Here is a 16,499-nt window from a genome sequence, read left to right on the forward strand (position 1 = left end):
CCCTCTCTCTCTCTCTCTTCTAGTCTGTAGAAGGCACTCATAGTCTCTCCTGATGCACAGACAATTTATCATTCCTATCTGCTTACCAAAGTAGGACTTCTCCAGTCATCACTTTTGATCTGACAGAGCGGACTTTATTTTATTGGTGTGGGGCTTTTTTGTTGCTCTAGGAGCAGGGACGGGGAGATCAGAGAGGGAGAGAGGACAAACTCTCACCTAAACAGAAAAGCAAAGCTGTATAGAGGAGGCAGACAGTGTAGCCAGGCTGCCATCATGGATGCGAGGTGGCATTGTTCCTCATCCCAGGTAGTCTCTCTTTCTCACGGTCCTTCTCCATCCAGCCATCATCGCATGCAGAGTCTTTGATGTTGTCATATCCATGCAGCGAAAGGCATGCACCATTTGTCTGCAGCGCTCTGCACGTAGAGCGAGCGAGAGAGAGAGAGAGAGAGAAAGAGAGGCAGAGAGAAAAGAGAATTGGGGCAGCGGTGAGGGAGTTATGGGAAAAGAAAGAAAAGTTGCAGTGCTTTTGTGAGCGTGCATGAGGTTGCCGTCATCCGTCGCCGATGTCCACATCTGTTACGGCACCTTCGCGTTTCCAAAGTCGTTCGTGGCATGCCGGTTTCTTCTCATCCTTAACCACACGCTTCCTCCTGTCGTCTCGACCGCCCACTGATGCTGTTATTTGTACTGTCCTTTGTTGATTTCCATCTCATTTTTTCTGCCCCTCATTAAAAGTGTGTGAAGATCAAGTGCTGTCCTCCAGTAAAGTTTAACCCAGTGTGCTGGTGAACAAGTGTGTGTGTGTGTGTGTGTGTTGTGTTGCGTGAAGTTGGCAGGTTGCCCCCTCTCTTTCACTCTTTGTTTAAGATCTAGAGCTTCAGTCTGTAACAGCGTGTTCTGTCTGTGGGCAGCGTGTATGATCAGATTTATTTATTCCCACTTGGATGACCCCTGGGAGTTGTTTGTAATGGCTACTTGTGACTCACATGTCTTCTCAGAGTGAGTCAAGAGTACTTTGAGAACTTCTCGGTCAGTCTTGATGCATTTGCCTGTTTTTTTTTTCCTTTGAAGAATATAGAAGACAGTTATACTTAAATTGTTCAAATAATTTTTTCCAGTTATTAAAAGCTGTAGTCAGTGTGAATTGCCATTTTACTTCAGCAATCTTTCATATTTGTAAGTGAAACATGATAGTAAGTGATAAAAAAAAAGTAGGACGAGAATTGATCTTATCAATCCACGGAAAGTTATAAAAGCAGAGTTTGCTAAAACGGTGTTTAAACTATTTGACTATTGATTAACGTTATTGAACATTCGATTAAAATATATGAAGACAAACTATTTTTTTCTTTGGAATAAAATGCACCAATGTGTCTTTCACAGTATGACTCAGAAACATGAAATAACAAGTAAACCATAACATTTTGAAAGATTATTAATGAGGTGTTATAATTAACCAGGATATTATAGAGCTTTTGAATGTGCAATATGTGAAATAATCTGATACCTAAATGAGAATCATTCTTGATTGATACGTGAACAATTGCACAGGAAGCCATCTTGATTTCCATCTTCTATGAAAGGTCTGGGTTTTCTATTATTCATTTTAGTACGGCATTTGAGGATGGAAAATGGAGAGATTCAACCTGCACTTCAGATTGTGTTTTTTCAGCATTTGAATCTTTAACTAGTTGATTCTCATGTACAGGATGTCAGTGAGCGCATATGGAGGCCCTGTGGGCCAGCTCTATATATTCCTGTGCATGCTAGTTGTATACTAGCAGGCGTATCTCCATTGTGTTTCCTGTGATTTTTTTTTTTTTTTCAACTGTTCTTGTTAGAGAATACTGCAGTGCATCAGTGGCCATTTTTTATTCATTGTATGAGCTCTCGGTATTTTAAACACACATCTCTCAGCAAAGTGAGGCTGCATTTAGCACCAGGACCTCTCTATGAATATTCACACTTCATTAGCAGGCTGATAGCTGGCAGACTTTGATGTTCTTGTGCTTTCTCTCACCCTTTCTTTCTCGCACTCTGGCTGGAGGAAAGGAATATGGAGAAAAAGAAGAAGAAAAACAGATTTCAGCGAGAAATCAATGGTTTGCTTTGCAGGTCCCAGCTGAGCTACCGAGGCGATTCGGTTTTTATTTCCTATCATTTTGAACAGGCTGAATCTTCATGTCACCATGGCAACAACAACAGACGGTGCACTGTTCAGAGATATTCCTATTCTTTGTGGAATACTAGCATCTTCATGACTAAAAGAGCTAGAGATGGAGCGATAGAGGTGAATGTGAGTGTCTGAGCCTGGCCATCTCAGACTGGCTGTGAAATTTATATTGGTTTTTGAGTGTAAATTGTTACAAGAACAAGGACTTGAGAAGTGTGGTGTCTATGGAAACTTGTTTCCACCACTGAATAAAAAAAAAAAAAAAAAAAAGGTAATTGCGACTTCTCACAATTCTTTTTTTTCTCGCAATTAAACCTTCGCAAAGACCTTTTACTTAGCTTTCAAATTTTGTCTTTTTTTTTTTAAAGAAATTCTAACAATAAATACCGTTTTGTGCCTCTTTATTGGGTCGTGACAGATCGCTGTAGCGCCTTTAGTTCAAGCGACGTAAACCAATCATTCTCTTTAGTTATTGCACTAAATAAACATGAATGAACATCAGAATCAGAAGGTATGTTGTTTTAACTGTGGAAAGACGTCAATACACCATTTTTCAAGTTCAAGTCCACTGACGTTAATCTACTAACTCTCCTGTCTGGTTTGTTTGTCAGACAAAATGGCAGATTCTGCGTTATAACTGGTCAAATCGCCTGTCAATCAAACTCTTAGTTTACATCTTGCAATTCTGACATTTTTTCTCAGAATTGTTTGATTTATACTTGCAATTCTGTGTGATATAAAGTTGCAATTGTGACAGTCACAATTGCAAGTTATAAAGTCTGAATTTTGTGATATCCACTTTGTTTAAGGAATGCCGTTTCTGGGCCCCGGCTTGTTTCACTCGAGAATGCCATCGGAACAGCCGTTTATGAGCGCTATTTATTCATGATTAACATTTTAGTAAGTTAAACATTTAAAATACTTACAGTCTACACAACAGTCTCCGTGCTCACAGCATCACATACATTAATATTTTAACGATTTATAAAAGATAAATCACTGTCTGGCCATCTGGGTATATACCTATTTGGTATGGAGATAAAGGTTATGATTATAATATTTTTGGTAGTATTGTGTGTGTATATTAGCACCGTTTGTTGTTTTCTTGTGGTATGAGATAGAGCGTTTGGACCCGGAAGCGCTGCCGCGTGACGTCGGACTTAACCGTATAGTCACAACTGTGAGTTGTAAAGTCAGAATTGTGTGATATAAATTCATAATTCTGAGAAAAATTCAGTCTTTTTTTCTCAGAATTTGACTTTATAATCAATTGCAAGTTTATCTCTCACAATTCTGAGAAAAGAAGTCAGAATTGTGAGATATAAACTCATAATTGCGAGAAAAGTCAGAATTGAGAGGGGAAAAAAAGTAGCTGTTCAAGCTTCCATAAGTATCTGTTAGATGGAAATTGAGGGAATCATTTTACACAACAAGCCTGTTAGAGAGTCTTGAGGGTCAGAACTTACATACAGGGTCCAAAATTAAGACCAAGTGCCAAATGTGAGTACAAATAGTGTCACTGGAACTGCAAGATAATAAATATATGATGTACATATAAGATAAAATAATGCAATACAATTAAGTTTCATAGCTATTATAAATAATTCATAGCTGCAGAATTTGCTGAATTAAGAAGTTAATTTGGATCCTACTTACATAAGGTAATAAGGTTTTGGGGTGGAGAGGTCAGTAGGTCAGATCCACCCACTTCCAGTGCCCCTCTTATCCAGGGCATGTACAGCTGGCTCAGTCGGGTCCTACTTTTAGTCTGTGTCTCTATAGATCAGTCTGGCAGCTGAGAGATAATTGGAGAGGGATGAATGGAGGCGGAGCTTGAAAAGTGTGTGTTTTGTGAGAGCGTTTGAGTTGAGGTAACTCCTTTCTCATTAGGGCACAGCTGGTTCCCCCTCTGTGTTCACAGGTGAATTAAGCATTGTTGTCTCTCTCGCCCTCCACTCCCCCGCCCATTTTGGCGCTGTCACATCCCTTACTGTGCCTGTTGGCAGTGCAGTAATTAAGAGCAAGCAAAACAGGGAGTCTAATACTGTGAATGTGAGTGCAAATGATGCTCCGATAGCACACCCGCCGTCTCTAACATGCTGCACTGTAGTTGTTCAGCAGGAGGAAAATGGACAGTCATAATGTAGGCCGCTCCTGTCCTCCTCATCCGCCTCAGCACAGCTGTTGAGTGGGCAGTGGATGGAGGAGATCGGCGAGCTCAGGCAGATGGATGCTGAAGGCTCGGTCTTAGTCATATGTGACTTTTCTGCAGAAAACAGCCTCACACTCAAGAGCTTGTGTAACGTCACATCTGAGGACTTAAATCTGAGTTTTGACACTTTGCTGAGGGGCAGTGTTTCCAAAAGAGGAAAGAGAGTGAAAGAGAAGAATGGCTTCTGGTGCTCAGCTGTGTGAGAGGAATTTAAATAGAGAGTAGAGAAGGTTTGGGTGGAGCATGTTCATGTAAAGCCAGTCACAATGGCCTGTAGTCGTTTAGCAGATTCCTTTCCCCTCCATACAGTTAGGGCTGGATGATTTATCAGTTTTTGCCTTTTGCCTTCATATTCTATTTATGTTCTATATATATTTTTTGTTACCATCCTTGCAACCTAAATAGTAATTGTAGCCAAATACGACTGACTTGATTTAAAGGTGCCCTAGAATCAGAATTTGAATTTACCTCGGCATAGTTAAATAACAAGAGTTCAGTACTTGGAAAAGACATACATTGAGTTTCAAACCCCATTGTTTCCTCCTCCTTATGTAAATCTCATTTGTTTAAAAGACTTCCGGAAAACACTCGGATCTCAACATAACACCGACTGTTACGTAACAGTCGGGATCATTAATATGTATGACCCCAATATTTGCATAATGCCAGCCCATTCGACACATTAGACAAGGAAAGGCAGTATTAACGGCTGGATCTGTGCACAGACAAGGTAAGCAAGCAAGAACAACAGCGAAAAATGGCAGATGGAGCAATAATAACTGACATGATCCATGATATCATGATATTTTTAGTGATATTTGTAAATTGTCTTTCTAAATGTTTCATTAGCATGTTGCTAATGTACTGTTAAATGAGGTTAAAGTTACCATCGTTTCTTACTGTATTCACAGAGACGAGAGAGCCGCCGCTATTTTCATTTTTAAACACGTGCAGTCTGTATAATGCATAAACAACTTCATTCTTTATAAATCTCTCCAACAGTGTGTAGTGTTAGCTTTAGCCACAGAGCATAGCCTCAAACTCACACAGAATCAAACGTAACCATCTAAATAAATACTTTACTCACATAATTCGAAGCATGCATGACGAACATCTTGTAAAGATCCATTTGAGGGTTATATTAGCTGTGTGAACTTTGATTATGCGATGTATATATAGTCGAGAGCTCGTGGGGCAGAGGGAGCGCATCTCTTAAAGGGGCGGAGCGCTGAAAAAATCAGTGCATAGTTAATGATGCCCCAAAATAGGCAGTTAAAAAAATTTATTAAAAAAAATCTATGGGGTATTTTGAGCTGAAACTTCACAGACACATTCAGGGGACACCTAGGACTTATATTACATCTTGTAAAAAAACAATCTAGGGCACCTTTAACTGATTAATTGAAATGGATAGTTCGAAGTGAATTACAGAAATGAACCAACTCCTACTGTGTCTTTGCTATTGAAGTTTTCATTAGAGATGCTATTAAAACAGCTAAATCTTAACAAGATAATGATCTCAAAACTAGTTTAATGATGTGCTATTTGGAAAACATAATAACATTTCATGTAACAGAATCATTGGAATCACGCTACTGTTCAAAAGTTTAGGGGCAGTAATTTTTTTTTGTCAGTTTAGTTCAAATTTTCTGAAGAGACACGATCGATTTATATATAACGAGCAGACTGAATTTAGGCTTTTATTCACATTCATTAACTCGCACATCAGTTATGGTAAACGGAGGTTCAAGCATGTTGGTTTGACGTGCGAGAACCAATAAGGTTCATTTTCGCGAGTGAAACTGGGTTTGGTTGAGCTTCTGTTTGTTTGCTGAACAATGTTTAGATGTGAATAAAAACTTAAATTAAATCTGTTCATCGTATAAAGCGATCAAGTGTCTGGACAATTTGGAGTAAACCACTCAAATCTGGATTAGTTTTACGATCTCTTTATGAACTTTTTGAAGTGAAGTGGTAGTTGCATAGCTGTCTATGAAGACAGAAAGCTCTCAGATTTAAAAAAATAAATAAATAATAATAATTTGTGTTCCGAAGATGAACAAAAGTCTTACAGGTTTGGAACGATGTGAGGATGAGTAATTAATGACAGAATTTTCATTTTTGAGTGAACTAACCCTTTAATACTTTTATTCAACAAGGACGCATTTAATTGACAGTATATTATAAATGACAGTAAAGACATTAATAAATGTTACAAAAGATTTCTATTACAAGTAAATGCTGTTCTTTTGAACTTTCTCTTCATCAAAGAAGACTTAAAAATGTAGCATTTTCCAGAAAAATATTAAGCAGCACAAGCCTTTTCAAAATTGATGATATTAGAATGATTTAATGTGACACTGAATAACTATTTTAATTAATTACTATTGTTTTTTATCATATATATGTATGTGTGTGTGTCTTGGTGAGAGAAGACACTTATTTCAAAAACTTTCTAACCCCAAACTTTTGAACACATATAGTGAATGTTCAATATATACCGCCAAGCTTTACTTACAACTTGGGATGATTGTTCAGGCACAACGGTTATAGCTCATGGATCTCCACTTGTGGACTACCTTAACCACTACACCACATCTTCATCCCTCCTCTAGAATTCCCTCCTTTCACTCGGTGGTCATGTCAAGGAAGAGAACGCCGAGTCTAAGTCGTGACTCATGCTCAGGCCTATGCATTATTAAGCTTGTGTACCTGTCTCCCATGCCTTTTATCAGAGACGTAACCACATTTCGGTTTACTTTTTATCTATATATCCATGATAGTTGCAGTCTTATGTCAGCTCACAGAATGAGAGATGGCGCGGCATGGATGACTTCAACCAGCGACCCGTGGCTCCCAGGACTCTGCGTTATTATTCTTTCTATCTCTAGAGTCGGGCAGACAGATGCCGCTGCCGGCCTTTAGCAAGGGCTCTGTTGTGCACTCCTGCTGCAACACATTACCTCCATGTCTCCCAGCCTTCCAGCGGCAGCACACGAACCAGCACTGTAACGTCAGGGATCTAAATTATTCACCCGCACTGACCTACTTGCAGGGTGTTTGAGAGCTGGGAGTTGAACAGATATTGCTGCAAGGAAAATGGCAACCATGTGGTTACGGCAACCACTTTGAAACAACTGTGCAGGGTGCCCTCCCACTCCTACTTTCCTCTCCCTTTCTTCTCCCTCTCTCTCTCTTTCCGCGTTGTTTCGTGTGGTCCGCGTGGCTGTGATGATGGTTAAAGGTCCTGATTGGCGTGGGCACTGCCCCGCAGCCTGTGGGCAGACTGTGTGAGCTCAGAGAGACAAATCGATGTCTTTCCTCCCCGTGCACGCGCGCGCACACACACTCAGCCAGCCCTGCGTTTCTATTGGGACAAGCACACATGCATGTACACGTTTGGCCAGCTGGCAAATGTATACACACTCTGGCTAATTGCAGAGAGAGAGAGAGAGAGAGAGAGAAGTGTGAAGACTGGCACTAAATGGATGCCACCAAAGCGACATCGTCAGATGGAATTTTCTGCTGTAGCGCTGAGAGGAACGTCAAGCTCGCTGCCTTTTTGCATAGTTGATGGAGAATTCCTGCACGGAGAGACGTTCTGAGCTATTAAACCACAGTCGGATACCATCTTTGGAATTCAAACCGTGAAATCTCAACATGGCTTTCTTTCCCTTCGGAACCATCACTGGAGCAGAGGCAAGATTTTCTTCAGTATATGTTGTGAGCGTCTCAGCGCCGTGCATTGTCCTTGATAGGGCTTGTCTGTAGATTTGCTTCCTATGGTTTTATTTCAGATTAAAAGGCACGTTTGATGAGATTGTTTTCCAGCGGGACGGATGGATGTGAGCGGATTTGATGCTTCTCACACCACATGTTTCTGCGTGCCTGTCTTTATAAAGCAACTGCTGGCAAAATTGTATTCGTCAGGGGATTTGTGAAATCTTTGTGTGTGTTTGTGATGCTCTGATCGATACTTCCAACTGCCTTGATGTGGAAGTCTCTCAAGAGTGTACTATAAGGTGATTTGGCATGTTATAATCCACAGAAAGGGTTGTTTTTCTGGAAAAGTTGTGACCTTTTACAGTTAGGACACCTTTGATCACGCCTGTGAGTCAAAGCTCAGAGGACCTGTGAGATGTCAGAGTGGCAGTGGAAAGGACATTTCCTTTTCGTTCCTCTCTATCTCACAGCGTGAGGCCTTAGATGACACTGCAGCCCTATAAAACTGTAATGATGCCACAAGGTGTTTCTGACTAACCCTCTATCTCTTTTGTGTCTCTCCGGTACAGGATGATCTTCTGGTAGCATCGGCAGAATGTCCCAGTGACGATGAGGACATCGACCCTTGCGACCCAAGTTCAGGTGGGTTAGGTTAGTCATCTTTCTTTTATATTATTACTATCCACGTGTTCTTTTCCTTCAAAAATGTTCTCCATTTTTTTCATTGTTCTGTTTGAAACCACTCCATGCAATATTATCTGATTACAGTACAAGTTAAACGAAAGGAAAATTATTTTCTGTGCAGTGTCCTAACACTATAATTTGGGGTGAAACAAACATCATATTTGACATTTTACCAAATGTACTTTTTTCATGAGTACAAAAACAGTGTTTAAAATACCAAATGGCATCATTTCTCACATATTCAGCCAAGCGGACACACATTGTACACCAGAAAAATGAAAACAGTCTGGGAAATGTGTCCGCCGTGTCACGCGTGACGAGATTCCAGCGAAAAGTCATTTTCCTGCCCACGCTTAATGCGAAAATTCAACTCAACAAAACCACAGCCAATCACAACAGCAAGGGCGAGCTGAAGAGCGTAAAACCTAGAACACGTCTTGTATTTTCGGCACTTCCACGAAGCTTCTTCGGGCGGCATCCGTTTTATGGTGTTCCTTCTGGATCTTGAGGGATTTGTCATATCCGATGTTTCTCAACCTCTCCTAGACTCATCCATGTTTGAAGTAATCCGGCGCTACGGTGCAGAAATAGAAACCGAGCGACTGTCAAAACGTAGCGGCGTTCATCGCTTGTCGCACCTTGTTCGAACAGGAGCTCAGATTAACTTGAAAGGGCTTTTATGGTTTCGTTGCCGGTTAGGACGCGCTGTTACCTGAGCTGTATCGTTGTTTATGTGCTCATTTATCAAAGTGTTCGCAGCGTGTGCTGAAACATATGTTTGTATAATCTGCCTTTGCCTCTTTAAACAGACATTAATACCTCATTAAACCACATTCAATCCTTTACCCTGTTTATGTGCTGTTAATATAGTATTTTAATTTCCTTTCTGGCACAGAGGGAGCTCATTGCTTAGATGAGCTTTTAAATAGGTCATTATATTAAACAAACTTTAACTTGTGCCTGTCATCAAATTTCTTTGTGCTTCTGTATAATTTCAGCTCACATGATTTCATTTTTACCCGTTTTTAAGCAAAATCTGTATTTTACTCATGTTTTTCCTCACTGATTGTGAGTTAAAGAGACCTGGCAAATTTTGTTGAGGTGTAATTTCAGAAAAGGCCAGCGAGCATGCTAGCGTAGCACATACTGCTTTTCCTATTTCTCTACGCAGCGGGTGCATCCTGGCTACTCAGTCGACTGCGCAAACCACTTTCGACATGAAAAATGAAGCACAAAGGTTAACCCAATCTGGATTCCTTCAGCTGGCTTAGTTACAGCCGCTAGTGGCCTATGCAGCAGTCATATTCTACATAGGGCAATGAAAGCATGTCCATGACTTAACGGAAAAACACGCTGACAAACCATGCAACGATCTTGCTAATAAGCACGAGCAGAAACGTAAAATGTTGGCCAAAGCTGAAAGGTCTCAGATAAATGATGTTACGGCTCTTCAAAGTGTCCTCCTTCCGCACGACATTTCCAAAAACAGATGTTTGAGCAGAGGTCGCCATCCATAATTCCCTGCTGTACTCTGTCATCATCTAATTTCCTGCACCTGTGAGTTGCAGTGGATCGGGCCTAAGCTGTAAACGGCTTTGTCACAGGTGTTGTTTTGCCGAGCATTTACACTCAGCTTGCAGTCGCACTGTCTCGCAGTCACTGTCCCCTCTCCAAGAGACATAGATCAGAACAAAGTATACCACACTATTCCACCCACCACGTCGTTCTCTCTGCCAGGAATAAATAGCCAGGAAGCGAGGTTCACTCACTGGTCACGGCTCATGGAAAATGTGCGACATATCCATTCTGATCGCTCTATCTGCGTCAGCCAGATGTGTTTTGTGACGGTTTGATAAGCAAAGTGTGTTAGCACAAGCTTGCAGTACAAGTTTGTCCGTTCAGCAGCAGTACATACATATATTGCAAGGTTGAGTGTCGTTATTGTGGTTTATATTCTGTTTACTGAAGTGACTGAACGGTGCTGTGAAGCAGTTTCGCAGTGGGATATCTAATCTCGTCAGGAGAGGAATCAATTTGGCAAAGAAATATTGATTTTTGGGTTTCTTTCAAGTTCTTTCTAGTTTCATTCCACTTAGTATTTTTCGCCGACTCAAAACTGAATAACATTATTACTGGTGTGAAAGAAGCTGCAATGTTGACATTACAGTAGTGAAAACTTTTAAATTAAGAAAGGTGTAATGCTCACTAAGCTGTATGTTATTGCAAAATAAACCCAGCCAAGGTGATAAATGATCCCAACACACACGAATACTGTGAGTTGAAATTATTTTACTTAATCTGCATATTATCTTAAAGGCACAATATGTAAATTTTCACCACTAGAGGTCACCTATTCATAACAAAGGTGTAGTTTGATGACGGCGAGATTAAGCGCAGAATCGTGGGAGATGTCGTCTTCGCCTCACAGCCAGGGGAAAAGACTCGGGCAGAAATCATGTTCATGGATGAGATTATTAATGTTAATGTTACTGTAGTATGAAGCAGAGCAAAGTAATGAGAGACGAGTGCGACACAGCTTGAAAGCAGCGAAACTTTAATTATACCACAGTCGCCGCTTCTGCTTCTTCCGGTCCAAGCATATGTGGGGTAACGCGGCGCTGTTTATCATATTAGATACATTTAAGTGTGTTAAAAATTGTTATAACGGTACTTTGTGCATTTGCTCGGCGGCTGCTATGAGAAACTTGCACACTGCAGTAAGCTAGATCGATAATAGAATAACATTAATATAAACGGGATTCAAACATTAAGACTTATTGTGATCAGTTTAATGTCTATAAATGTACCCATACAATTGTTCCCTTGTCTAATAAAAGATATAATATATTAAAGCGTCTTTGATGGTTCCATGATTTCTACAGAATAAAACCGGAAATCGAAGGTAACGCAGGTATGATGTCATTGGTTAAAATTGCTTATATTGTGGATATAAACATTCTTGGAAACGTCTGAGTTAATGTAAGTCATCAAAATATATAACACTGTTCTAGTGGTTTTTGGATATGTTAATCCAAAAATCTTACATATTGCACTACAGAAAATGCTTTTCTTACTTAGATTTTTTTTATCTTGTTTGCAGTCCAAATATCTAAAACTTCTTAAATCAAGAAGCATTTTCTAGACAAGTAAAAACTCTTGTTTTCAGAAAAAATAAGTCCGTTAAGTGAGTTTTTGCTTAAAACAAGCAAAATAATCTTATTTCAAACAGAAAAACACGATTAGAATATTTGCTTGTTTTAAGTTGTCAAAAAATGCTTTTGATTTAAGAAGTTTTAGATATTTGGACTAGGAACAAGACAAAAACTCTAAGAAAAGCATTTTTTGCAGTGTGTGCCTTTAAAGGAAAATTAAAAAACGTCCATCATAGTGTACAAAACATCTGAGCTAGCAACAATACTACAGTAATATTGAAGTTGCGATGTAATGGAAGTAGCAACATGGAAGTGTTGCGACATACAGTACAGTCCAAAAGTTTGGAACCACTAAGATTTTTAATGTTTTTAAAAGAAGTTTCGTCTGATCACTAAGGCTACATTTATTTAATTAAAAATACAGTAAAAACAGTAATATTGTGAAATATTATTACAATTTAAAATAACTGTTTTCTATTTGAATATATTTCACAAAGTAATTTATTCCTGTGATGCAAAGCTGAATTTTCAGCATCATTACTCCAGTCTTCAGTGTCACATGATCCTTCAGAAATCATTCTAATATGCTGATCTGCTGCTCAAGAAACATTTAATGTGTACAATTGTACAAAATATTTGTGTACAATTTTTTTTTTTCAGGATTATTTGATGAATAGAAAGTTCAAAAGACAGTGTTTATCTGAAATCTAATCTTTTGTAACATTATAAATGTCTTTACTGCCACTTTTGATTGATTTAATGCATCCTTGCTGAATAAAAGTATTCATTTCTTTAATTTCTTTTCAAAAAAATTAAAATAAAAATTCTTACTGACCCCAAACTTTTGAACGGTAGTGTATAATGCTACAGAAGCTTTGTATTTCAGATAAATGCTGTTCTTTTGAACTTTCTATTCATCAAGGAATCCTGAAAAAAAAGTACACAACTGTTTTCAACATTGAAAATAATCATAAATGTTTATTGAGCAGCAAATCAGCATATTAGAATGATTTCTGAAGGATCATGTGACACTGAAGACTGGAGTAACGATGCTGAAAATTCAGCTTTGCATCACAGGAATAAATTACTTTGTCAAATATATTTAAGTAGTACACAGTTATTTTAAATTGTAATAATATTTCACAATATTACTGTTTTTTTACTGTATTTTTAATTAAATAAATGTAGCCTTGGTGTGCAGACAAAACTTCTTTTAAAAACATTAAAAATCTTAGTGGTTCCAAACTTTTGGACTGTACTGTACATCAGAGTGAAACATTATCGAAAAAGAAAAAAAAAATGTAGGTTGCGGACTTGGTTCTATCCATCAGTTGTTGATTAGCTGGAGGAAAATCTGAATGTGAGCTAAATGATAACTTAATGATTGGAGAAGTCAAATCACCAAAGAGAAGTGTGTCGTTTTACAGCAAGACTGAGTTATGGCATTTTGATTAAGAATTACGAAGTCAAAACTAATTTTAAAAAATGCAACATGATGATCTTTAAGATGCATTTAGAATAGAAAGTGCATACGGTGAAATTTTTGGCTTTTAATACTTGAGTCCTCTGATTTCATTTTCACTACATATTGATAATTGAGATGCAAGATGGTTCCATTTGCATTTATAGAGAGCAAGTCCGAGGTATATACGAGACAAAAGTAGCAACTGTTTCGGTTACCCAAGTGAGCAGACTAATATACAGTTGCCATGGCATGGACAATGCTGAATATTAGGAAATATCTGACCGCTGAATTCTGTGATTTATCAATCAGAATCAAGTGTTCTAGAGGAGCTGTATAATAATAGAGCTAAATGGATATCCCTGTTGCTTTAATGAACGGCCTCTTTCTCTTTCTCCCATTCTGTGTGTCCACAGCTCACCCTCCACTGCCTGAGGCAAAGGGTTACCCCAGCCCAGAGGTGATTCGGGAGTCCAGCAGCACCACAGGCATGGTCGTAGGCATTGTTGCGGCCGCCGCCCTCTGCATCCTAATCCTGCTCTATGCCATGTACAAATACCGAAACCGCGACGAGGGCTCATACCACGTGGACGAGAGCCGTAACTATATTAGTAATTCTGCCACGCAGCCCAACGGAGCCGCTGTCAAAGAAAAGCCCATTGGCGTGCCCAAAAATAAAAAAGATAAAAAGAACAAGGACAAGGAGTACTACGTCTGATCTCACAGACTTTCTCCCTCCCCCTTACAACCCACCCACAGATCCTGTGCTCTGAACTCACACGCAAAAGGGGAGGGGAGATCCACCTGTGTATAGTAATTGAGAAAAAAATAAAAAATAAAAATCGAAAAAGACAAAAGTCTTAGTTTGACCTAAGACACAATATACTGTTACTAACAACAACAAAACATACTTTATAACCAAGCACACCAGAACTTAAACTAAGCTGAAAAGTGTGTACAAAATGAAACGGTACTGTGCAAGAAGACTCGACATAGTCACTCCAGCAGTGGATCGCCGAGAGACAAGGCCACTGGTTAGAATTAAGTGTATTTCATATTATGTTGCCTGTATATGTGTTGCCGGAACATTTTCAATCTAAAAGCCAGAAAAACCATCTGCAACAATCCAAACAGACATTCACCAATGGGACGGATTGGAAAAGGAACGAAGGACTTACAAATGAGATGCTACCTATGATTGTTAAATCAGCCAAAGTATTTGACTCCCTTTTCTGATGGCAGTATTGCGCGTTTGGATGAGAAAGGACTGCTCCTTAGTAGGATCCGAACTGATTTCCATTCGGTGGACAGAACCCTTGGTGTCAAAGAGAATTGTGGAGGCCTTAAATATCAATCCACGTCTAAAGGTTGTTGGATTTTCTTCTGTTTGTACGTTTGTCAAAACGATGACAGATGACGCTGATGACGACGACGACGACGAGGAATACCGGGGCCATTCGGGATAGATTGAGGAAAAACTCCATGCACGTAAAGTATCTTATTACATGTTTATATACGGTGCAAAGACTATCTGTGTGCTCTCTGGACTGTGGCTGAAGTGGTGTTTTATAGCCTGTTATATAGATGATGCCAACTACAGTATACCTGCTCTTCAAACTTTTTTTTAAGAAAAAACCAAGGCGAAAACAAATGAAAAACAGAAAATTAAATGTTAATGTGTTGCTATAGCGATAGAACCGTTTCTGCCATTAGCTATACAGATTTTATTTTCCCTCCTTTGTGCATCTCCAACATCTGTTCTTTTTGACATACTCCTTTCTTTTTTTTTCTTTTCTTTTTTTTTTTTTGCTGTTGTGTCAACATTAAAAGACAAGAGTATTGGGTATAGGTTTTGGAAAGCAAACAGACATGTGGAAAATAAGATTTTGGACCTGTTTAAGCAATATCCTCTTGCTTGTCTTAGTGACCAAACAAATTATGCATGGTATTTAGGACTCCGAGTCTACCGAGAGACAATATCTTAATCTCAAAAAGTAACAAATGAATTTAGATCTGACCCCCAAATCTGAGTATTGGATTATAGATAAAAAGCACAAATTTAGAGAAAACCGCCCTTCAAAAGTGTTCGCAAACATTCTTCTCTCTGCTATCTTGTACTGTGTGGAATGTACAAGAGGTATAAACTATATGACATTCTGAATAAAATGTTGCTTTTTGTTTTTGTGTGTTTTTTATTTGTGTACAATTTTTCTATAATACCTTCTTTTGTTTTTATTGTGACAATTCTTTGATGACCTCAAAGTGAAGATTTATTATGAAAAAATAGTTTTGAAAAATCAAATGAATAAATAAAATATTAAGACCTATGAAAGCATTTGTTCTTTGTTCTTCATATTTAAAATGCAATACAGGGCTTTATAGAATGTCATGGTGTTTGTTTTTTACTTTTCCTTTTCTTAAAACCATTAAAGGGTTAGTTCACCCAAAAATTTAAATTCTGTCATTTATTACTCAGCCTCACGTCGTTCATCTTCGTTACACAAATTAAGATATTTTGATGAAATCCCAGAGGTTTTTTTATCACCCATAGAAAGCAATTAAATTACCATCATTCAAGGTCCAGAAAATTAGTAAAAACATTGTAAAACCACTGTATCTTAAAAGCACTGTAGTCACGTTGACTTATTTTAACAGGTTTTACTACTTTTCTGGACCTTGAAGGACGGTAATTACGTTGCTGTCTATGGGTGATTTAAAAAAAAAAAACTCTTGGATTTTATTAAAATATCTTCATTTGTGTCCCGAAGATGAATGAAGGTCTTAAGGGTGTGGAACGACATGAGGGTGAGTAATTAATGACAGAAATTTCATTTTGGGGTGAATCAACCCTTTAATAAATCTTAGGAAAACAGCTTTGCCATGTGATATTCAGTCTACAGTGCAAGAATATACTTTGCTGAATCTTTATCTTTAAATCACCACTTACATCAGAAATGTACTTTTTCTCAGCATCAGCACTTTGTTTTATTTTAGTTGTTTCTTTCATTATAATGTCCTGTTAATAAAAAAAAAAAAAACACTGTGCTGCTTTATGGTTCACACATCTCCCAGGGAGCCTTAAGGGGCCAG

General features: G+C 38.6%; 1 protein-coding gene across 1 annotated transcript in view; it reads left to right on the forward strand.

Annotated features, from left to right (window-relative positions):
- The window catches only part of nrxn1a (neurexin 1a), a 207,716-nt gene extending 191,980 nt beyond the window's left edge, over nt 1–15,736 (forward strand). The window contains 2 exon segments of the mRNA XM_048171554.1: nt 8,681–8,753; nt 13,826–15,736. Of these exon segments, the coding sequence (XP_048027511.1) occupies nt 8,681–8,753; nt 13,826–14,127 (375 nt within the window). The 3' untranslated portion in view covers nt 14,128–15,736.
- Nucleotides 15,737–16,499: the final 763 nt, after the last annotated feature.

Source organism: Megalobrama amblycephala, linkage group LG20 (genome assembly GCF_018812025.1).
Source record: "Megalobrama amblycephala isolate DHTTF-2021 linkage group LG20, ASM1881202v1, whole genome shotgun sequence".
NCBI classification, from domain to species: domain Eukaryota; kingdom Metazoa; phylum Chordata; class Actinopteri; order Cypriniformes; family Xenocyprididae; genus Megalobrama; species Megalobrama amblycephala.